Source organism: Macaca nemestrina, chromosome 8 (genome assembly GCF_043159975.1).
Source record: "Macaca nemestrina isolate mMacNem1 chromosome 8, mMacNem.hap1, whole genome shotgun sequence".
Lineage (NCBI taxonomy): Eukaryota > Metazoa > Chordata > Mammalia > Primates > Cercopithecidae > Macaca > Macaca nemestrina.
The window spans coordinates 132231176-132255957 of NC_092132.1; the positions used below are offsets into that span (position 1 = coordinate 132231176).

General features: G+C 43.8%; 1 protein-coding gene across 8 annotated transcripts in view; it reads right to left on the reverse strand.

Moving 5' to 3' along the window:
* LOC105482152 (piwi like RNA-mediated gene silencing 2) overlaps positions 1–24782 on the reverse strand; it is an 89435-nt gene that overhangs the window by 34508 nt on the left and 30145 nt on the right. For all 8 annotated transcript variants that reach the window (XM_071068515.1, XM_071068518.1, XM_071068513.1 and 5 more), the window contains 10 exons: positions 24445–24633; positions 23787–23871; positions 22660–22749; positions 20297–20437; positions 16215–16328; positions 14987–15175; positions 11481–11582; positions 10764–10880; positions 9580–9668; positions 7659–7764 (listed from right to left, as the gene is read on the reverse strand). In XM_071068515.1, the coding sequence (XP_070924616.1) occupies positions 7659–7764; positions 9580–9668; positions 10764–10880; positions 11481–11582; positions 14987–15175; positions 16215–16328; positions 20297–20437; positions 22660–22749; positions 23787–23871; positions 24445–24633 (1222 nt within the window). The remainder of the gene's footprint in view (positions 1–7658; positions 7765–9579; positions 9669–10763; positions 10881–11480; positions 11583–14986; positions 15176–16214; positions 16329–20296; positions 20438–22659; positions 22750–23786; positions 23872–24444; positions 24634–24782) is intronic.

Below are 24782 nucleotides of genomic sequence, written 5' to 3' on the forward strand. Positions count from 1 at the left end.
CCTGCTGGTAGATGCAAACGCCCAATACTATGAAAGGACTAAAACAAGGCTGGGCGCAGTGGGTCACACCTGTAATCCCAGCACTTTGGGAGGCTGAGGCTGGGAGATCACTTGAGGTCAGGAGTTTGAGACCAGCCTGGTCAACATGGTGAAACCCCATCTCTACTAAAAATACAAAAATTAGCTGGGTGTGGTGGCGCACGCTTGTAATCCCAGCTACTTGGCAGGCTGAGACAGGAGAATCACTTGAACCTGGGAGGTGGAGGCTGCAGTGAATGGAGATCACATCACTGCACTCCAGCATGGATAACAGAATGAGACTGTCTCAAAAAAAAAAAAAAAAAAGGACTAAATCAAAAGATAATCCATCAATTTGGACCACGGAGTCACATTTCTTCAAAGAACACACTTTCATCGTCACAGTTAACGGTTTGGTAGATAATTAGAATGGGCAACTGAAACATCTGTTGTCTAAAGTGGAGGAAAGAAAAACCTAAAGGGCTGGCTTACACACTTTCATGAGTGTGTGCTCACACTCAACAGGGCCAGGGCCTAGAAAACATCTCCACTAGGCAGATTTCTCCCCTTTTTCTGACGAATTGAAGGAAGAGGAGTGGGCAGGATGCTGTTGTGACTTTATAATTCTTCCCTGGGGGCAGGATGTGGTACAACTATACTTTTCTCTTTCTTTCCCACATGACCTCAACAGTCTTTTTTTCCTACCTTTTTTCCCTACTCCTGGGATCAGGGCTATACTGCAGGTGCCAGAAGCTGGGATGACTTCTGTATTAGTCTGCTAGGGCTGTCATACAAAACAAGCTCGCTTAAACAACAGAAACTTACTGTTTCACAGTTCTGGAGGCTGGAAGTTCAAAACCAAGGTGTTTACAGCCCTTTTGAGGGTTGTAAAGAAAATGATCTGTTCATGCCTCTCTCCTAGCTTCTGAGAGTCTCGGGGGTTTCTTGGCTTACAGACAGGTGTTCTCCCTGTGTCTTCAGATTATCTTCCATCTATGTGTGTCTGTCTCTGTGTCTAAATTTCCTCTCTTCATAAAAACATAGTTATATTGGAGCAGGGCCCATTCTAATGACCTCATTTTAATTTAATCAGATGCAAAGGCTTTATTTCCAAATAAGGTACTAGGGATTGGAACTTCATCTTCTTGGGAACACAAACTCATAAGCTCTAAGCAAGAAAGTAACTATACTTTTAAACCTTTATGTTAGAGTTCCTAAGGACCTGATGGGGGTGAATTGTACCTTCATTCCATCTGGCAAAACTGGGGTTCACAGGGAATGCAGTTATATTGCCTAGTAGTAGAGAAAGCCCACTAGTTCTGTACCTGTGTAACACTGCCCTATATGAATCGGACTGGACTGAGGGGCAGACGTTTGCTAGGCTAGTATTGCTGCCAGCAGTCTAGATCAGCACAGCGGTCAAACTTAACGTCCCTTCCAAGAGTGGAAAGGTGGGGGTATAAATGGAGAAAAGGAAGAATGATATCTGAGGATTAGGGAAAGAACAAATGGTTATACAGTGAGCAAAATCCAATATACCTTTTTTTTTTTTAGACAAAGTCTCGCTTTGTTGCCCAGACTGGAGTGCAGTGGCGTGATCTCGGCACACTACAACCTTCGCCTCCCAGGTTCAAGTGATTCTCCTGCCTCAGCCTCCCAAGTAGCTGAGATTACAGGTGCCTGCCACCATGCCCAGCTAATTTTTGTAGTTTTAGTAGAGACAGGGTTTCATCATGTTGGTCAGGCTGGTCTTGAACTCCTGACCTCAAGCCATCCACCCACCTCGGCCTCCCAAAGGGCTGGGATTACAGGCATGAGCCACTGAGCACAGCCCAAAATCCAATATTCTACTGGTGCCTTGGGAGAGGCTTAGAGTAAGATGTGATATTGCTTGTTAGCTCAACTAAACGGGATGCCTAAAGGGGTTACTGACCCATGTTACTGAGAGGACTTCTGCTTTTGAAACCTGACAACATTGAATGGAAGCCTGCAAATCTAAGTGGCACGTATCTGGGAGACGCTTTAATCATGCAGTATGATGATAATCTGGACTAATTATTTATGACTGAGTAGGACTCTAGTAATGTGCCAGTATCTTTGACTCTTACATTTCAGAGTATATCTACTATTATGCTATAAAATGAAATAACCCTAATATTGTTGGGAAGATTCAACTAACTCATTGTAAACAAGTCTTACGATGATGCTGATATTAATAATCAATTGTATTGGGAAATTAGGTTAAGGACACTACAGGATGTAATACTGATTAAAAAAATGACTGGGCCGGGTGTGATGGCTCATGCCTATAATCCCAGCACTTTGGGAGGCTGAGGTGGGCAGATCGCAATGTTAAGAGATGAAGACTATCCTGGCCCACATAATGAAACCCCATCTCTACCAAAAATACAAAAATTAGCTTGGGTGTGGTGGCGTGTGCCGGTAGTCCCAGCTACTCAGAAGGCTGGGGCAGGAAAACTGCTTGAACCCAGGAGGTGGAAGTTGCAGTGAGCCCATATCGCGCCACTGCACTCCAGTCTGGTGACAGAGTGAGACTCCATTAAAAAAAAAAAAACTGGCCTGGGGAAAGCGTCTGGCTCTTGAGATACGAGAGTAATCACAACCTAAGATAATTCTAACAAAACGGCATTCGGCTGGGCATGGTGGCTCAAGTCTGTAATCCCAGCACTTTTGGAGGCCACAGCAGATGGATCACTTAAGATCAGGAGTTTGAGACAAGCCTGGCCAATACGGTGAAATCTCATCTCTACTGAAAATACAAAACTGAGCTGGGTGTGGCGGCACGTGCCTATACAGGACAGGACAAAAAAGGAAAGGACAGGATAAGGAAAGGAAAGGACAGGGATAAGGACAAGGACCAGGACAGGACAGGACGGGACAGGACGGGACAAAGCAGGGTACTCAGCTGGGCGCAGCGGCTCACAGCTATAATCCCGGCACTCTGGGAGGCTGAGGTAGGCAGGATAGCTTGAGGCCAGGAGTTTGAGATCAGCCTGAGTTTGAAACCAGCCTGAGCAAGACGGTGACACTCTCTCTCTACAAAAAATACAGAAATTAGCTGGGTGTGATATGTGCCTGTAGTCCCAGCTACTTGGGAGGCTGAGGTGGGAGGATCCCTTGAGTCCAGGAGGTTGAGGTTGTAATGAGCCGAGATTGTGACTCTACACTCCAGCCCAAGCAACAGAGCAACCCTGTCTCAAAAAAAAAAAAAAAAAAAAAAAAAAAAAAGCGGGAGGGTGGGAAGGAAACCCATCAAGGAAAAGCCTGGTTACAGAAAAAGGAGAAGAGCAAAATCAACTATTCAAGGAAAAGGATAAGAATATTTGGAAACATTTATGTAACACAGCTATAAGGCAACATGAGACAAGATGTTAACAATGAGGGAAAACTGGATGAAGGATGTATGGGAACTCTTATCCTATTTTGCAACTTTCATTCCAAAATAAAAAGTTTATTTACAAAAAAAAAAAAAAAGAATATTTGGAAATATTTTATTATTGCATGCGAGTCCAGAGAACAAGTGAGAGATTTAGAATGGAGAAAATGGGCTTTGGACTAGCAAGCCCTGAAGCAAAATGGGGCTGAAAATGTGTAAGAAGGCAACTGTTTGGAGGTGGTGGAACTTCCGGTGGTTAATGCCATTCCTAGGGGAAGATATTAATAAAACTGGGGATCCAGAGGTAGTCTGAATCTTAGAACCCCAAAGCAAATTTGTTGAGGCTGCTGAGGAGTCAGGATAAGCTCTGGGAGAGGCATGATCAAAATCGTTTATTTTTTATTTGTTTTAGAGACAGGCTTTGTCAACCGGGCTGGCATGACCATAGCTCACTGGAGCACTGGACTCCTGGGCTTAAGGGATCCTCCCATCTCAGCCTCCTGAAGAACTGGGACTACAGGTGCACGCCACCAAGTCTGGCTTATTTTTTTTCAATTTTTTTGTAGAGATGAGGTCTTAACTTTGCAAAACAGTTTACACACAAAGATTCCTTCCACTAGGTGCAGAACAATTGCGGAAATGGCAAAAGCTGGCACAGGACTGAAGCAATTCTCCTGCCTCAGCCTCCCAAGTAGCTGGGATTACAGGTGCCCGCCACCACACCTGGCTAATTTTTTTGTATTTTTAGTAGAGATGGGTTTTACCACGTTGGCCAGACATAATGAGGACCTGAATCAAATGAAACCTTTTGGCCAGGTGCAATGGCTCATGCCTGTAATCCCAGCACTTTGGGAGGCTGAGGTGGGAGGACCGGTTGAGCCCAGGAGTTCAAGACCAGCCTGGGCAAAATAGCAAGATCTCATTTCTACTAAAAATTTTTAACAATTAGCCAGGTGTGGTGGCACATGCCTGAAATCCCTGCTACTCTGGAGGCTGAGGCAGAGCAAGACCCTGTCTCAAAAAAAAAAAAAAAAAAGAATTCTTTTGATTCAGAGAACATTTATATTTAGACGAGCCAGTTTTATTCTAGATTTAAAATTAGATTTATTTTTCCTTTGACCTGGTTCTATGGAGTTTCATAAATACTACTTAAGTTCATAGTTCAGATAAAGAAACAAAGACCAAAATGAACTGTTATTTGACTTAGAATAGAGTTGTGATACTAGAAATTCAATGAAAATTGCCAGGAGAAGTGTCAGCTTAGTAATGGAAGAGATGGAAAAGGAATCAAGACAGCCCCTGTGCTTGTAGTACACTGCTCTTTTACAAAATAGCCACAGTGGCTGGGCACGGTGGCTCACGCCTGTAATCCCAGCACTTTGAGACGCTGAGCGGAGTGGATCACCTGAGGTCAGGAGTTTGAGACCAGCCTGGCCAACATGGCAAAACTCCATCTCTACTAAAAATACAAAAAAATTAGCCAGATGTGATGGCGGGCGCCTGTAATCCCAGCTACTTGGGAGACTGAGGCAGGAGAATTGCTTGAACCCGGGAGGCAGAGGCTGCAGTGAGCCCAGACTGTGCCATTGCACTCCAGCCTGGGCAACAAGAATGAAATTCCGTCTCAAAAAAAGAAGAAAAGAAAATAGCCGCAGTAGGTCAGGCATGGTGGCTCACACCTACAATCTCAGCACTTTGAGAGGCTGAGACGGGCAGATCACTTGAGATAAACAGTTTAAGACCAGCCCAGCCTGCCCAGCATGGCGAAACCCCGTCTCTACTAAAAATACAAAAAAAATTAGCTGGGTCTTGTGGCACATGCCGGTAATCCCAGCTACTGGGGAGGCTGAGGCAGGAGAATTGCTTGAATCCAGGAAGCAGAGATTGTGGTGAGCCGAGATCGCGCCACTGTACTCCAGCCTGGGTGACAGTGACACTCCGTCTCAAAAAAAAAAAAAAAAAAAAAAAAAAGCCCCCACAGTGGCTCACACCTGTAATCCCAGCACTTTGGGAGGCTTAGAAGGGTGGATCATGAGGTCAGGAGTTCAAGAGCAGCCTAGCCAAGATGCTGAAACCCTGTCTCTACTAAAAATACAAAAATTAGCCAGGCGTGGTGGCACATGCCTATAATCCCAGCTATTCAGGATGCTAAGGCAGGAGAATCGCTTGAGCCTGGGAGGCAGAGGTTGCAGTGAGCTGAGATCGTGCCACTGCACTACAGCCTGGGCAACCAGAGTGAGACCCTCTCTCAGAAAAAGAAAATAGCCACAGCAATATCTCTGGTGCCACATATTCTTTCAGACCCTTGCCACCCTTGGAGTAGGAGGTGGAATCAACTGCCCTCCCCTCAAAGCTGGGTGGGACTTTGTGACTCCCTGGACAAGTAGAATGCAGCAGACGTGACACTGCTTTACTTCCACTGTTAAGGCATAAAATGCAGCATGACTTCCACTGGCACTCTGTCTTGTGGAACGTTCAAGCTTTGAATCCAGCCAGCATGCTAGGAGGAGGCCCAGAGAGTCCATGTGGAAAGACCATACAACAAGGCCCACATGGAGAACTGGAGCCCACTGCTGTGCCTTGTCCAGTTCCTGATTGTGAACATCAAACTTGCTCATTTCATGCCACTAAGTTTCAGGGTAACTTGTTACATAGCCATCCATAACCAGTGTTCAAGTAATTTACAACCCAGTGGGATGGATAAATAAGGATACAAACAACAAATATAAGGCAGCGTAGGGATGGAGCAGTGAGGGAAGAAGTGGAAAGGCTTCATAGCTAGGTCTTAGAAGACAGATCAAACTTTGAAGGAAAATAGTTACAACAATAACAAAAAGGAAAGTCTGGTAGAACTTGGTGACTGGGTAGCATAACATATGGACCTTGCCGGAGACAGACTTAAAAAAAAAAACAACATAACCTCTAATAACTGAACAGTATTAAACTATTTTCAGGATGCTGTAGGAAACATTATTCTATAAAGAGACAAGGTGGAGCCTTAGAGACTGACTTCAATCATATGAAATTATTACATTTCTTGCTGCTTAGCCTCTATGCAAAGGTTAAGGTCTAACTCTGACCCTAAGAAATGAAAGGCACTTATCAGTACTTCCTTTGATGTACTGGCCAAGGCAGAAATCAGTACCTTGCTTGCTCACTGTTCTAGACCCAGTATCAGCTTAATTACAGTAATCCTCCATGGTTAGCATTCTTTAGAGTTCGAGGGGTGATTTATAAGGAGGCGTTTGTCTTGAACCAAAATGAAAAGAGCCAGCGCCTAATAAATTATAAAAAGCTGAGTACACTCATAAGCTACTTTAATTGCTGAAACTTATCCCCAGCTTCCCTGATAAGGGCATGAAGATTATGTCTAGAGACACCAGGCTGACAACCTGAGAAATAATTATTACTTACTAAACCAAATGAAAGCATTCAGCTCTTTAGCTCTTTGAGCTGATCTGTACAAGCTGAAGCCTAAAAGGAGGAGCTCTGAGCTGCCTGCTCAGCAGCAGCTGTTTGGGAGACTCACCTTTGATTTGAGATCCCTCTCACCACATCAGACTTCCTGTAAAGTGTTCACATAGATAATCCTTAAAAATCCCGAAACTTGGCCAGGCGCAGTGGCTCGCAGCTGTAATCCCAACACTTTGGGAGGCCCAGGCAGGCAAATTACCTGATGTCAGGAGTTCGAAACCAGCCTGGCCAACATGGTGAAACCCCATCTCTACTAAAAATACAGAAATGGATAGGCGCGGTGGCTCATGCCTGTAATCCCAGCACTTTGGGAGGCCGAGGCAGGCAGATCACAAGGTCAGGAGATCGAGACCACGGTGAAACCCCATCTCTACTAAAAATACAAAAAATTAGCCAGGCGTGGTGGCGGGCGCCTGTAGTCCCACCTACTCAGCAGGCTGAGGCAGGAGAATGGCATGAACCTGGGAGGCAGAGCTTGCAGTGAGCCGAGATCACGCCACTGCACTCCAGCCCGGGCAGCAGAGTGAGACTCCGTCTCAAAAAAAATTACAGAAATTAGCTGAGTGTGCTGGTGCGCACCTGTAATCCCAGTTACTTGGGAGGCTGAGGCAGGAGAATCGCTTGAACCCAGGAGGCAGAGGTTGCAGTGAGCAGAGATCGCACCACTGCACTCCAGCCTGGGTGACAAGAGTGAGACTCCATCTCAAAAAACAAACAAAAAAAACAAACAAAAAAAACCCAGAGACCTGAGAATTTCTGTTCTCCTCACCTCATAAAACTTTTTTAAGGAGCCCACGAGGCATAACTTCAGGCTGTCCACAATCTCCTGATGCGGCATCTGGAACACCACCCGGGAATACCATTTTGTGAGGGTGCTGGGGTCAGGGTGAGCAGAGAGACAGAGAGAGGAAGATGAACAAATGCTCAACGGGGACAGCCTATGGCTTGTGTCAGTAACACAGGTTTCTCTATGAATCAATCCAACAACAAATACCTAGAAAATGCATTTATGCTATACATAAGAACAAGTAGTGATGTGGGGAAAAGACACATTTAAGTCATATGCAGAACACAGATATGTGTACTTGTGGCCGGGCGTGGTGGCTCACGCCTGTAATCTCAGCACTTTGGGAGGCCAAGGCAGACAGATCACGAGGTCAGGAGATCAAGACCATCCTGGCTAACACGGTGAAACCCCGTCTCTACTAAAAATACAAAAAAATTAGCCAGGAGCGGCGGCAGGCACCTGTAGTCCCAGCTACTCAGGAGGCTGAGGCAGGGGAATGGCGCGAACCCAGGAGGCAGAGCTTGCAGTGAGCCGAGATCGCGCCATTGCACTCCAGCCTGGGCAACAAAGCGAGACTCCGTCTCAAAAGAAAAAAAAAAGTGTAATTGTGGATATTTCCTACAAAACTGCTCCAACAGAAAAAATTTAACAACTTAGATATCCACCAAGAGAGGATTAAATAATGATACACAGAATAAATTCTGTGCAGCAGTTGAGTTGGTGGAGATTTATTTGTAATAGTATGGGAAAATGTACAGTTTAAGTGCATATTAAGCTAAGGAATAATGTGCCTAGAAATATCCCATTTGTGTATATAGAAGTGTGTATGTGTATATATATCAGAGATATATATCACATGTGTTAATATATGCATAAAAGAGAATCTGAAAGTATATACACATCAAACTTTTGGCAGCTGTTAATACGAAAAGCTGGACCATGAGGAATTCTCACTTTCTAAATTTCTGCAGATATTTGGAATGAGCATGCCTTTTTTTACAATTGGAACAAATGATAAAAAAAACCTCATTTCTGGGGGGAAAAATGCCAACAACAACAACAAGGCAGCACAGCCCCAGCCTTGGAAGAGGCCGCTCTTCAGCTGGGAAGCACTTTCACACCGGTGCCAAGTTTGTTAAATAAGCTGCATAGCCAGGTGCAGTGCTCATGCCTGTAATCCCAGCACTTTGGGAGACCGAGGCAGGTGGATCACTTGAGCCCAGGAGTTCGAGACCAGCCTGCACAACATGGTGAAATCCTGTCTCTACAAAAACAAGCTGGGTATGGTGGCGCATGCTTGTGGTCCCAGCTATTGGGGAGGCTGAGGTGGGAGGATCACCAAAACCCAGGGAGGCTGAGGTTGCAGTGAGCTGTGATCACGCCACTGCACTCCAGCCTGTGTGACAGAGTAAAACCCAGTCTCAAAAACCAAAAAAAGTTGCATACACAAATTTCACAGCCAGGCACGATGACTCACACCTGTAATCCCAGCACTTTGGGAGGCTGAGGCGGGTGGATCACCTGAGGTCAGGAGTTCAAGACCAGCCTGGCCAACACAGTGAAATGCTGTCCTACTAAAAATACAAAAATTAGCCTGGCATGGTGGTACGCACCTGTAATCCCAGCTACTAGGGAGGCTGAGGCAGGAGAATCACTTGAACCCAGAAGACGGAGGTTGCAGTGAGCTGAGACTGCGCCACTGCACTCCAGCCTGGGTGACAGAGGGAGACTCCATTTCCAAAAAAAAAAAAAAAATTTTTTTTTCACATGAAGATAGAGGAAGAAAATGTTTATAAATCTTTATACTATAATACATAAGACTAAAAAGATTTGCTGGATTTATAATAAGATTAGGCACTAAAACGAAATAATTAAACAAGATGGCACTGTGAGCAGTACTTACAGATTGATGCTTGCCACGAAGCCAACCACGGAGCGCATGCCTCTACTGGGGTCATGGTAAACATCCATCCCGATTACCATTAACTGTTTCTAGTTTAGAAAACAAAAACAAAAACCAAATCCCAGACCTGAGCAATGCATTGCTCCATTTTTAATTACTGTCTGAATCGCAAAGCAACTTCCCCTTACTGTTTATATGTGAAAGTAAGTTCTGGGAAAGAAAAAAAAAAGACAGCAATCAACTCGACATTTTTAAAACACAATAAGCACAGTCAGAGATCTAGACAAGGGATCAGCAAAGGACTAAAGGGTAAATAACTTAGGCTTTGGAAGCCTTATGATTTCTGTAGAAACCACAGGTTGAGTATTCCCAAACCTGAAAAGCTTTTGAGCACCAACATGACACTCAAAGAGTTTCAGATTTTGGAGTGCTTCAGATTGCAGATTTTTGAATTTGAGATGCAAGCAAATGTCCCATATCCCCAGAAATCTAAAATCCAAAATGCTTCTGGTCCCAAGCATTTCAGAAAAAGCATACTTGACCTTTATTCAATTCTTTCTGCTTAACACAAAAGCAGTCATGGACAGTATGAAAAGAAGTACAGCTGTATTCCAGTGAAATTTTATTTAAAGACACTGAAAATTAACTTCATATAGTTTTCATGTGTCATGGAATAATCATCTTAGTTTTATTTTTTCGCCATTTAAAAACATAAAAACCAGGTTGGGCATGGTGGCTCACACCTGTAATCCCAGCATTTTGGGAGACTGAGGTGGGCAGATCACCAGGTCAGGAGTTTGAGACCAGCCTGGCCAACATGGTGAAATCCCATCTCTACTAAAAATACAAAAATTAGTTGGGTATGGTGGCGGGTGCCTGTAATCCCAGCTACTCGGGAGGCTGAGGCAGGAGAATTGCTTGAACCTGGGAGGTGGAGGTTGCAGTGAGCCAAGATCATGCCATTGCACTCCAGCTTGGGCAACAAGAACAAGACTCCGTCTCAAAAAAACAAAAAACAAAAAACAAACATAAAACACATTCTTAGATAATTGGCTGAAGAGGCAGGGAGCCATTTAGACTACTGAGTAAGTGTTGAGAAGAGGAAGCATAAAGAATAAGGAAAAACAAGAAAAAGGCTTGGAGGATTCGCTGGAGAGGCCAACAACCATTTTGGCATCACTCACCAGAGGAATATCCACTCCCCAGAGCTCACCACCCAATTTACAGTTAATCTGAAGTAAAATTTTCTGGGCCACACTCCGAAGCCTGGTGGGCTGACCAATGGTTCGAACATTGACAACCTATAATGAAGGGACCAAAAGGTGTCAGGAGAAGCAGGTCACTACCAAACCCTCAGAAAATCTGAACTCTAAAGTAAACATTACATGTTTAAGAAACTCAAGTTAGAAGGTAACATATTTCACGTTAATAATTCTAATCTAGGGTTTCTAGGCATGCATGCACATGGGCAAAATACAACCAACACACACACACACACACACACACACACACACACAAACACACAAACCCAAAACAAAACCAACAAATGAAAACTTTCAAAAGGATCTCACGCAGAGTGGAATGCTTTTTTAACTCCCATAGGAAAAATAGCTTTCCCCTTTCAGAATGAAGACTATACTCACTCTCAGAACTCAGTCATATGAAACCACCTGGTGACTCAACCTCGGAACAAGCGAAATTGTTCATTCGGAAGCATGAGGGCAGCTTATGAAGAGCAATCTGCTCTTTGCCAGGTTGCTCTAATCAGGAGAACCTTTCACCAGAAGGCTCTGCATGTACTGGCTTCTAACAGCTACTTTAGTCTTTGTGAACACACATATCACTCTTTTCAAGCCTCAGAAGAGGTGCCATCTGTGCCTCCTGCCCCAACACCCACTCACCTGGGAGGGCACTGGGGACTGCACACAGCACAGCTTCTTGATGGCCCCATAGAGATCATCACGTGTGCCCATGATGATGCAAACAACCATCTGTATCTTTCCCTTGAAGAGATAAGGTATATACAAGTCAGGCTCTGGAACTCTCTGGGGACTTTCACAGGACTCTAGTTGGCAGTATTCTGAGTATGCAAAGCCATAGGACCTTTAAGGAAGACAGGGAACTGAAATAAAGAGGGTGGACATTCCAACCAGAACAAGGTCCTTGGAGCTGAATTAGCATTCTTTGGCTCAGGGCTGTTCTGAATAGATAGGTAATATGTTACTATTAATTACCCAGAGCTGGCCCTGATTACCAAAAGATTTATCTATTAGGAGACTCAGATGGCTGGAAAAGGACTAGGTTTGAATGCATGCAAGGTTTACACTACTTGCTGCTTCCAACTCCGTACGTTTTTTACTACTCTCTTTGGTTTACTAAACAACTTGTTACATTCATGCCACAGAACTTTAACTGAGGAAACAGGGAATGCAATACTACAAGAAAGCATTCAGAACTAAATGCAAACTGGAAAGAAGCTACTGCCAAATCCATAAGCAGCCACTCCTAACTTTCTGGTGAAGAGACAGGATGATATTGTCAGCAGCACAGCACATGTCAGTATCATCTATCCCTCACCGCTGAAGGGATCCAATACTGAAAAAAGATGACCTTTCAAAGTCTGACTAAAGAAAAGCAGCATTCAAGCGAAAGAAGATTGCCAACCCTTTATGCCAGAAACTGCTACAAATGGTAAATCAGTGGTACCCTGCTCCACATCAAGATTGGTGTGATGTTAAGACCGTTCAGAGGACACATTCAGCAATGACACCAAAGCATTTCCAAAGGCATGAGAACAGAGCTGCGCACTGGGAGCCTATGGACTGGACACAGCAAACAGGTGTGTTTTTTCAGGCCCTACAATGGCTTAAAAGTGTTTGTTTCTTTAAATTAACATTTAAACATAGGAAGATACACACATATGCAATTCCAGGTTTTTGGCCTTTATTAACAAACAAGCACGTGAAGAATCATTTTGGCAATCCTGGGTTTATATCTCCAGTCACAGGGGTTACCCCCTTCAGTTCATTTAACTCCCCTCCTGGTCTACTTCACTAATTTATACTCCTTATCAGGCTTCTGGAGACATATGAGTTTTTGATTCCTCATACAGATGATAATAGAATGCCTTAAAGATGAACAGAGAGAGAGCAAGGCCACTTTAAGTTGGAAAGCAATATGAATGAAATTCACATCCATGCCACATGAAAACTGTCAGTTGTACCCTCTCAAAAAGGGAACACAAGAAGTTGTGAAATGGGGGAGCTGATGTACTGCGCTGGGTTATTCATTTGAAAGCAGAGCAGAACTTTTCTACGATCAGGTCAGAGGAAGGCCATGGCAGAGTATGACAGGCATGGTAGATCAGGATGGAATTATAAAGAGAATGCACAGGCTGGGTGCCGTGGCTCACACTGGTAATCCCAACACTTTGGGAGGTGGAGGTGGGGGGACTGATTGAGGCTGGGAGTTTGATATCAGCCTGGGCAACAGAGGGAGACCCTATCTCTACAAAAAACTTAAAAATTAGCCAGGAGTGGTGGTGTACATGTACAGTTTCAGCTACTCAGAAGGCTGAGGCAGGAGGATCCCTTGAGCCCTCAAGTTGGAGGTTACAGTCAGCTATGATCTTGCCACTGTACGTTAGCCTGGGCAACAGATCAAAACCTTGTGTCTAAAAAAAGAGAGAGAGAGAGAAATACACCAAAGAAAGAACACAAGTGTGCTGTTGTGAATGATATACCAAGAGTGCCGGATCAAAAAGAGAATGCTGCTGGGCATGATGACTCACGCCTGTAACCTCACTGCTTTGGGAGGTTGAGGCAGCAGGATCATTTGGGGCCAGAAGCTGGAGACCAGCCTGGGCAAACAGTGAAACCCTATCTCTATAAAAAATTTTTTTTAAATTCAGGTGTGATGGCCCACGCCTGTAGTTCTAGCTACTTGGAAGGCTGAGGCGGGAGGACTGCTTGAGCCCAGGAGTTTGAGGCAACAATGAGCTAAGATTGCACCAGTGTATTCCAGCATGGGTGACAGAGTAAAATGCTTTTTTTTTTTTTTTTTTTTTTTTAAAAAAAAAAAGGTCTCACTCTGTTGCCCAGGTTGGAGTAAAGTGGCATGATCATAGCTCAATACAGCCTCAACCTCCCCAGGCTCAGGTGATTCTCCCACCTCAGCCTTCTGAGCAGCTGGTACTACAGGTGCATGCTACCACACCCAGCTAATTTTTAGATTTTTTGTAGAGACAGGGTTTCGCCATGTTGCCCAGGCTGGTCTCAAACTCCTGGGCTCAAGCAACCCGTCCGCCTCAGCATCCCAAAGTGCTGGAATTACAGGCGTGAGCCACTGTGTACCCAGCTGACCCTATCTCTTAAAAATTTTTTTTTTTTTTTTTTTTTTTTTGAGACGGAGTCTTGCTCTGTTGCCCAGGCTGGGGTGCAATGGCCGGATCAAGAACTCTATGATGCCAAGACGACTGAATTCTAGGATTGAACTCACCAGAACAATTTACCAGAATCTTCAATTCAAGGGCTAATTACTGCCAAAAGCCTTCCCCTTGCTTTTTTCTCTCCCTATTCTCCTTGTTCTATTTTATTTACAAACAGGTAAGAAATGAAAAGCCTGAATAACTAAGTTGTGAGTGCTATGACCTGGCCAGCTCTAGTGTTCCTGATCAGTCATCAGGACCTAATCAATGGGCCACCTGCCAAGTTCATCACCAGAGTAATTTTAATCTTGAACCAGGCCAGACTGAGGCAGCTCAGTAGTGAATCGTGCAAGACGGCACCTAACCCAAGCAGCTGCTTTCTGAACACAACGTGTTCTATAGATAAGGAACCACAGTTAAGTCAGCTATTCTCTCAGCCAGTTACGTGAGAAAAAGAAGACTAGAGTGAGGGTGCCAACATAGAGTGAGAGAAGCAAAATTAACCAAAGGGCATAAAGAACACTTTTCTTTTTTTTTTTTTTGAGACGGAGTCTTGCTCTGTCGCCCAGGCTGGAGCGCAGTGACCGGATCTCGGCTCACTGCAAGCTCCGCCTCCCGGGTTCCCGCCATTCTCCTGCCTCAGCCTCCCGAGTAGCTGGGACTACAGGCGCCCGCCACCTCGCCCGGCTAGTTTTTTTTTGTATTTTTTTAGTAGAGACGGGGTTTCACTGTGTTAGCCAGGATGGTCTCGATCTCCTGACCTCGTGATCCGCCCGTCTCGGCCTCCCAAAGTGCTGGGATTACAGGCTTGAGCCACCGTGCCCGGCAAGAACACTTTTCAATCAGTGTTTCATGTGCACACAGGGAAGACAAGCTCTGGGGCATTATCAACAGCAGATGGATAACCATGGTAAGTTAAAATTAAGTATTTAAGTATTTTAAAATGGACATCCTATAAATGTATTTGAATTACATTTTTACCTCAGCTCCTAACATGGATTGAATGGTTCTGACATAGGTCTCTATCCGGTCATCCTTTAGTTCAACCCAGGCCGGTGGGCTCATATGCATGCCAATGGGGCCAGCTATCTTCTCCAACATGTTGACCAGTTCTCGAGCCTGATCCATTGCTCTCTTTGGGTAAAAAAGTGCCCAGAAATGCATGGGGATCTAGGAACAACCACAAGCTACTTTTAGTATTTCTCATAATTTAAACATCCCAATCTCACACTTAAGATTTCATTCTAGAGAATAAATTACTTTCACTCTCATTGCTTGAATCCTGTCTCATCTAACTCCTATTATTAACATGAATGTACATGATAAGAAAACTGGTGTAGTCTCAAAATGGAACGTTATACAGTAATGAGAATGGAAGAGCAACAACCACACCTAATAACAGGATGAAACTCACCAACACAAATTTAAGAAAAGAAGCCAGACATGGAAGAATATATAATCTATGATTCCATGTATATATAAAGTACAGAAATTATTGAAACCAATCTGTGCTATGAGAAGTCAGGACAGTGGTTACACTGGGTGTGTGAGGGGTAAGGGACAGGCAGTAACTGGGAGAATGGAGGGGGCTTCTGGAGTGTTGGTAAAGTTCTGCTTCTCAACCCTTGGTGTTGATTACACAGGTCTATTTAATTAAAAAAAACTCATCAAGTTATACCTTTATAAGTATGCTTCTCATTTATATTTCAATAAAACATTTAAAAACATGCATTTTATATATCTGTTTATATATATCTGGCCACGAAGTCCATGTTGGTTAAAAATACAAAGAAGTAATTATACACCATATTGTACTTTGATACAAATAGCTAGTGTATTATTAGTTCCCTAGGTGAGGTACTGTTTTAATCTAATTTAATTTCTCTCATAGATACAAACACCCTCTAGATACTCCCAGGGAAAGAGGGGGAAAAGAGAAAGAAAGAAGGGAGAGTGGGTAACAGGTTAGCACTATGTGAATTACCATAGCAATTTATTTCCTTTTCCTAAGTTTGTGGTCAGGCAAAGGGCTTACCTCTAACAACTCATCAACTGCTCTGTTTAAAGGATCCCTGTTTAGTAGGTAATTCAGAAAGGGGATTCAATTGGCACTTTCTCTCAAAAAGAGGACTCTAGATCATTCCTGCTTCCTAATTTCCACACTTTGGGGAATACTGGTCCTCTCTTTATCACTTCAAAAATCACTTACAGTCAAGATGGAAGGGTCTCTGGTTACTTCCTTAACCCAGTTTAGTTCCTGAGATGTGATAAATGAAGTATTTTTTAAGTTAATTCTTTCCATTGGTAGAACACGTCCTTCAATCTAAACAGAAAATAAACCATCTATGACATGAGCCATTTCAAACACTATTTAGAAAAACACTGCTACTGCTCTATGAGGCCTGCTCAGCTCCACCACAGACACTTGTCCTATTAGAACTTTTCAGACTAGCAGAATAATAAAGTTTCTAGCAGCGAAAGTCTCTGTCAATAAAAACCTACATTTACATAGGTAAAATTATTATAGGTACTAGTCTTTCATTATTGAAGCTTCCACATGATATCCCAAGAGAGGGATTTGAAAACATTGTCTATTTAGAACCACTGAATAAAGGAAAACAATCTTTAAAAAATATTTTAAAGGGGCCAGGCACCGTGGCTCATGCCTGTAATCCTAGCATTTTGGGAGGCCAAGGCAGGTGCATCATCTGAGGTCGGGAGTTTGAGATCAGCCTGACCAACATGGAGAAACCCCACCTCCACTAAATACAAAAAATTAGCTGGGCGTGGTGGCACATGCCTGTAATCCCTTACTCAGGAAGACTGAGGCAGGAGAATCGCTTTTGAACCCAGTAGGCAGAGGTTGCAGTGAGCTGAGATCGCACCACTGCACTCCAGCCTGGGCAACAACAGCAAAACTCCGTCTCAAAAAAAAAAAAAAATTGGCCGGGCGCGGTGGCTCAAGCCTGTAATCCCAGCACTTTGGGAAGCCGAGATGGGCGGATCACGAGATCAGGAGATCGAGACCATCCTGGCTAACACGGTGAAACCCCGTCTCTACTAAAAACACAAAAAATGAGCCGGGCATGGTGGCGGGCGCCTGTAGTCACAGCTACTCGGGAGGCTGAGGCAGGAGAATGGCGTGAACCTGGGAAGCAGAGCTTGCAGTGAGCCAAGATCGTGCCACTGCACTCCAGCCTGGGCGACAGAGCGAGACTCCATCTCAAAGAAAAGAAAAAAAAAATTTTTTAAGGGAAAAATTGAAAGGAGAATATTAAAGGCAAAATTTCTTAATAAGGCTGAACAAAGACTATTATTTTATATTATCCCAGACAAAAGCTGAGGGGAACAAGCCATAAATATAATAAAAAGTTTAAATTATAATAATCAATTAGACCTAAATGTCCCAAAATAGCAAGATAATTAAGCTAATAATACATCAGTATGATAGGCTACTTTGTGACCATTAGTTACTTCCCAACTACATGAAATATGATCCTATTTTTGCACAAATAGTGTATATACGTCATGAAAACTGAATGAGTCCAAACTTAGTAGTGATTACCTCTGGGAGAGGTATAATTATGTAGGACTTTTACTTTTCATAATTTCTACTGTTTGCTTTTAAAAAAACCATTTTGGGCCAGGCGCGGTGGCTCACGCCTGTGATCCCAGCACTGTGGAAGGCTGAGGTGGCTGGATCACTTGAGATCAGGAGTTTGAGACCAGCCTGACCAACATGACAAAACCCCGTATCTAATAAAAATACAAAAATTAGCCAGAGGTGGCGGCAGGCACCTGTAACCCCCAGCTACGTGGGAGGCTGAGGCATGAGAACCATTTGAACCTGTGAGGCGAAGATTGCAATAAGCCGAGATGGCGCTGCTACACTCCAGTCTGGGCAACACAGTGAGACTCTGTCTCAAAAAAGTATTTTTATCTAAAATAAAAATGTTGTAATGACTTTCCTAATAACGTAAAAGTCTACTATTATTATTATTAGAATTTTTTTTTTTTTTTTTTGAGACAGAGTTTCGCTCTTGTTGCCCAGGCTGGAGTTGAATGGCGCAATCTTGGCTCACTGCAACTTTTGCCTCCTGGGTTCAAGTGGTTCTCCTGCCTCAGCCTCCTGAGTAGCTGGGATTACAGGCATGTGCCACTACACCTGGCTAATGTATTTTCAGTAAAGACAGGGTTTCATCATGTTGGTCAGGCTGGTCCGGAACTCCCAACCTCAGGTGATCTGCCCGCCTTGGCTTCCCCAAGTGCTGGAATTACAGGCATGAGTTACTGTGCCTGGCCTTTTTTTTTTCCCTGAAACGCAGAATAGACTTTTATAGGGCTGCACCCGGCTCTATAAAACTGAGTAAGGCACCCATATTAGCAAAGGTATAAGAGGTAGACTCATGCTCATGAAGCCAAAAAATGTTAATCCTTTCTAGCATAAAATTGGCAACATAAAATAAAAGTATGGCTGGGTGTGGTCGCTCACACCTGTAATCCCAGCACTTTGGGAGGCCGAGAAGGGCAGATCACTTGAGGTCAGGAGTTTGAGACCAGCCTGGCCAACATGGTGAAACCCTCTCTCTACTAAAACTACAAAATAAAAATTAGCTGGGTGTGGTGGTGCACGCCTGTAGTCCCAGCTACTTGGGAGGCTGAGGCAGGAGATTCTCCTGAACCCAGGAGGAGGAGGTTGCAGTGAGCCGAGATCACTCCATTGCACTCCAGCCTGGGTGACAGGGCAAGACTCTGTCTCAAAAAAATTTTTTTTAAATAAATAAATAAAATAGAAGTATTAAAAACATAAACGTCTCTAAATTATTTTACCTTCATAAATTGAACTTAAGAAAATAAACAAGGGGGCTGGGCGTGGTGGCTAACGCCTGTAATCCCAGCACTTTGGGAGGCTGACACGGGTAGATCATGAGGTCAGGAGTTTGAGACCAGCCTGGCCAAGATAGTGAAACCCTGTCTCTACTAAAAATACAAAAATTAGCCAGGCTTGGTGGCATGTGCTTGTAATCCCAGCTACTTGGGAAGCTGAGGCAGGAGAATTGCTTGAACCCGGGAGGCAGACGCTACAGTGAGCCGAGATTATGCCATTGCACTCCAGCCTGGCCAACAAGAGTGAAACCCCGTCTTTAAAAAAAAAAAGAAAGAAAAAGAAAAAAGACAATAAACAAGGGCTGGCGTGGTGGCTCACACCTATAATCTTAACACTTTGGGAGGCCAAGGTAGGCGGATCACTTGAGGTCAGGAGCTCAAGAGACCAGCCATGGCAACATGGTGAAACTCCGTCTCTACTAAAAATACAAAAATTAGTCAGGCATCATGGTGTGTACCTGTAATCCCAGCTACTCGGGAGGCTGAGACAGGAGAATCACTTGGAATCCGTATCAAAAAAATAAATAACACATACAAAGATTTAGTTATAAGGAGACTGCATCGTTATTTTTTTAAATTAATCAATTTTTTTGAGATGGATTCTCCTTCTGTCTCCCAGGCTAGAGTGCAGTGGCCCCATCTTGGTTCACTACAATCTCCACTTCCTGGGTTCAAGAGATTCTCCTACCTCAGCCTCCTCAGTAGCTGGGTTTACAGGCGTGTGCCACCACACCCAGCTATTTTTAGTAGAGATGAGGTTTCACCATGTTGGCCAGGCTCTTCTCGAACTCCTGACCTAAGGTGATCCATCCGCCTTGGCCTCCCAAAGTGCTGGGATTACACATGTGAGCCAGCATGCCTGCCCTGCATCATTATTTATAATAGAAAAACACTAAATTCAATTTTAATGTAAAAGGATAGAAAATCATTAATAAAAAGTATCAGGCAGCCATTAGAAATACTTAGAAAAATATGACCAGGCACAGAGGTTCACACCTGTAATCCCAGGACTTTGGGAGGCTGTGGCAGGCAGATTGCTTGAGGTTAGGAGTTCGAGACCAACCTGGCCAACATGGTGAAACCCCGACTTTACCAAAAAAATACAAAAATTAGCCAGGCATGGGGGCAAACGCCTGTAATCCCAGCTACTCAGGAGGCTGAGGTGGGAGAATCACCTGAATCTAGGAGGCAGAAATTGCAGTGAGCTGAGATTGCACCATTGCACTCCAGCCTGGGTGACAGAGTGAGACTCTGTCTCACAAAAAATAAAAAATGAAAAACTTAGAAAAATATTAAATGACATGGACAAACATTCAAAATATACTGACAACAAAAGGAAATTCACATAAATATTGCACATGTGTGTCTGTACGTGTGCATATACCATCACATTTTCTGGTTTACCTTATGTACATCCTTTTGCAGACGGAGCCCCCAACGCATCAGTTCATTGGTGGCTGCCTCGTTCTTTGCAATTCTCTGCAGCAAGCATTCCAAAGCACTATGGTGTTGCTTGGGGCTCAGGTTGATTTGCTGGGCCAAATCCTAAACAGAATTAAAATAAAGATAACTTATAAACATAAAGATAACTTCACCAACATGAAGTTAAATAAACCCCAGTATGTCTAAAATGTTTCTCTTTCCCATTAGAAGTCGGCCGAAATTTTCAAGTATCTTCAAGGACTTACTAAATATATCTCTTAGGAATGTGAATGTGATATAAGGTTAAAAATTGACTGGGAGGATGAGGTGGGTGGATCGCTTGAGCCCAGGTGTTTGAGACCAACACAGGCAACATGGACAAGACTCTGTCTTTGTAAAAAACTTTAAAAAATTAGCCAGGTATGGTGGTGCATGTCCTGTACTCCTGGCTACTCATGAGGCTGAGGCAGGAGGATCACTTGAGCCCAAGAGATTGGGGCTGCAGTGAGCCACAATTGTGCTACTGCGCTCCAGCCTGGGCAGCACAGCAAGACACTAACTCCACAAAAAAAAAAAAAAAAAAATTGAATAATAAAAGAATTTTAGGCCGGGCGCGGTGGCTCAAGCCTGTAATCCCAGCACTTTGGGAGGCCGAGACGGGCGGATCACGAGGTCAGGAGATCGAGACCATCCTGGATAACCCAGTGAAACCCCGTCTCTACTAAAAAATACAAAAAACTAGCCGGGCGAGGCGGCGGGCGCCTGTAGTCCCAGCTACTCGGGAGGCTGAGGCAGGAGAATGGTGTGAACCCGGGAGGCGGAGCTTGCAGTGAGCTGAGATCCGGCCACTGCACTCCAGCCTGGGCGACAGACCGAGACTCCGTCTCAAAAAAAAAAAAAAAAAAAAAAAAAAGAATTTTAAATGTCATTGATGCTTTCTCTTTTGTGATGTATAGATTTTCTTTCTCAAACCATGTTTTGACTTTAAAATTCCTAAAAAAGCCCATGAAACAGGAACAAAGGGGCTTGATTATACCTATTTAAAATGTGGGGCCTGGCACACTGACACTGGCTCATGCCTGTAATCCCAGCACTTTGGGAGGCCAAGGCGGGAAGACCGCTTGAGCCCGGGAATTTGAGACCAGCCTGGGCAACATAGCGAGACCCCATCTGTATAATAAAACAAATATTGAAAAAGAAATAAAATTTGGGAAAAAATGTGGAAAAAATGCCATGGGCGAGGCATCCAGCCAAACAAAATAGAAAACCATATTCAGTCTAACACTATATGCCATAGTATACTAGTCATTTAATGTTACCAGAAGTCACTTTTTTACCCAGAACTTGTCATGGTGTTTGACTCATTAATAGGTACTTGCTAAATATTTATTGTTGAGTAAAATCTGACAGGTATGCAGGAAGATTCTGAATCACATAAGTGAGTTCTTTCTTTATTCTTCTGAGATGAACAAATTGCACAGCTGTTATTCCCTCTAAGGCAGTCATTAGGGTCAGTAAGTCTATAGGGCTATATAGATATAGCTCTGTGATCATAAAGTCATCAGGCAACTGGGAGTTGTAAGGAAAAAGCCTTGACCTACAAGGTAGGTGAAAGCAGAATTGGAAGGTAAACATGAAATAAATCTCTCACAGGAATTTGGAGCTTCACTTCAAGCTCTTTACAATGTTACTAAAAACTTTATGTGGCATATGGGTCTACGACAGACAAGGACTGGAAAGTGAGGCAGCAGAGAGAAGCTCAAGTGTGGACAGCCCCAGACAGAGTGTGGCGGGCTGGTTCTTGGGGTCTGGACTCACGCCGCGTAGGTGCCAGCTGCTGTACCCATCTCTGCTACTCAGCCCTGCCCACAGGAGCTGAGACCAACACCCCAAGGACACTCAGGGACCCACAAGATAAACTTCTATCCTCATCTCCTGACTTGTTTGCTTTTTGCCTCATTATCTTCCTCCATGCCTTCAAATAAACTGAAGTCTTTAGAAACATTACAATAACTCAGCGCTCTCAAAGAACCTCATTCATGGTCCTATGACCGGTTTACAATTATCCAGCTGACTGCTGAGGATGAAGACAGAGTTATAATCCAGTCCCTCTACTATTCTAATGACCTTCAAAAGGAAGTTCTGATATGGTTTTTCACATCTTGTGTGGGAAGGTATCATGTTTCACAGAGGAGAAAACTGGAGCCTAGAAGAATGGACAGGCCCAGGTTACAATGCAAGCCAACATCAGAGTCGGAACGTGGCTCGGTTCTAACTCAAACTGCTATAACCAAAAGGCTGCCTCACAGAGTGGGCATTTTCGGCTGAAAACACAGGACTCCAACCTTCATGGCTCTGAAGTCCTTCTTCATCTTCTCTGGGATTCCAGTCATAAAAGAAAGCTCGGGCAGCAGCAGGATTTCCCCTTTTAGCAGCTTTGAAGAGAGAACGAAGAGGGAAAATAAGGCAGTACAAGAGGCTCATGTTCCCCTGACCCATACAGGACATGCCAAGGCCAGGGCTGCTCCTGCAGTGATAAACCTAACACATTAAGGAGTATAAATCCTGGAGGAGAAAGCAGTGAAATGCTAGAAGTAGTTTATCCTTTCTCCCTCAGTCACTATACATATAGCCTGTTCTATCAGGTCAAAGGAAAAATACTGAAACTGTCAAAGGAGAGTAAAAACTAGAAAAAAAAAAAAATCTGTCCTTCTTGGGCCTTAAGACAATGCTAAGACAACGCATCCTATCCCTAAGCAGTGTGCCTCAGTCTCACTGTATCCTACTGGTCTTCAGTCTTCATATTTAAGACAGGAGAGTCAGGTGACAAGGCACCTTCTTAAGCCTCTGGCCCTGTTAAAATAAATGTCTAGGCCAGGCGCGGTGGCTCACGCCTGTAATCCCAGCACTTTAGGAGGCCGACACAGGCGAATCACGAGGTCAGGAGATGACCATCCTGGCTAACACAGTGAAATGCCGTCTCCACTAAAAGTACAAAAAATTAGCTGGGCATGGTGGCGGGCTCCTGTAGTCCCAGCTACTCGGAAGGCTGAGGCAGGAGAATGATGTGAACCCAGGAGGCAGAGCTTGCAGTGAGCTGAGATCACGCCACTGCACTCCAGCCTGGGCAACACAGTGAGACTCTGTCTCATAAATAAGTAAATAAATAAATGTCTATACCTTTCCTGATGGATTCAGAGTTTTAATCTTCCTTCACAGGAAATTCTCCTTAACCCTTTAACCTAATAGCTTATGTGAATATTTAGCTCTGCCTAGTAAGGACTTCTAAAGCAGATCTTACCAGTGTGAGGGGTGCCTCTGGCTAGATGAGACAGACAAACACTTGCACAGCTTTCCGCAACCACACTACGATCACTACTCCACAGCTCCCACAAAGCCATGAGGACGGCTAAAAGCAGCTGACAGGATGAAGAACTTAAGCTGTAAGTGTAGGTCTGACAGTCCTACTCACCATCCCATGATTATTCTGTCTCTCACTGGGCCTGTGAATCAGCAGTGGCTGGTCTTCTTCCTTAATTGTGATCCCATAATTTTTGCTAGAGCAGAGTACACGCAGGAAAAAATTTCAGAAGCGGCATCACTACTCTTAGAGCACCATAGTCTGAGTCTCTTAACCAGGACTGAGGTATATAATTTGCATAACACCCTTGTCAAGGAGCCACTAGAAACCAATCATAATATATTTATAACCGGAAAAAGTAGGCTCAAATTATGTTGCAATTAAATATAGGAGAAATAAGGCTAAAGGTTCAGATTTAACGTCAGGCTAAAGGCCTTAGGCAATAGAAACATGAAATGGCAGTCAAATGATTAATGACTTGAATTTAATCTCTCCAGACTTCTAATGAAATCAGAAAAAGAAATACAATTCAAAGTCCTGAGATTAATTTATATAGTAACTTCCAAATTACTAAAAGAATTGAAGCTGTAACGGCAGCATACTGAGGTCAAATCCCACAAACAAACTCATTCAATCTTAGACACATTACCAATTCAATTATTTTGAAAGTGTCAAGTGGTATGCTATTGCAGAACTCAATATCCTGCTGGAGAACGTGGATTACATCCATCCCCCACCCTGAGGCCCAAACCCAGTCTCTTCTTGCTACCTGTAGTATTCTAAGAATGTGATCTCTTTCCCATCAGACATCGTGAAGCTATCCTTTGGAGTCTTATTCCAATCCACATCATCAATACGATAGGTACGATTGTTATATCGGGTGATAACAATATTGCCAACCAGAAGCTTAGTACACTCATCCTGGAAGTGTTCTTTATTCTGCTGATAAATGGCATGCCTTTGGAAAGAGACAAAAGACTTTTGGATCACCGTGTATATCCAGAACAGTATGAAAGGGATAGGGGATCAAGTAATTGAGGAATCTAATCACAGCTATATAGCACCAGAAGGCTCGCTGTGTTAAAACATGGGACTCTTGGCCAGATG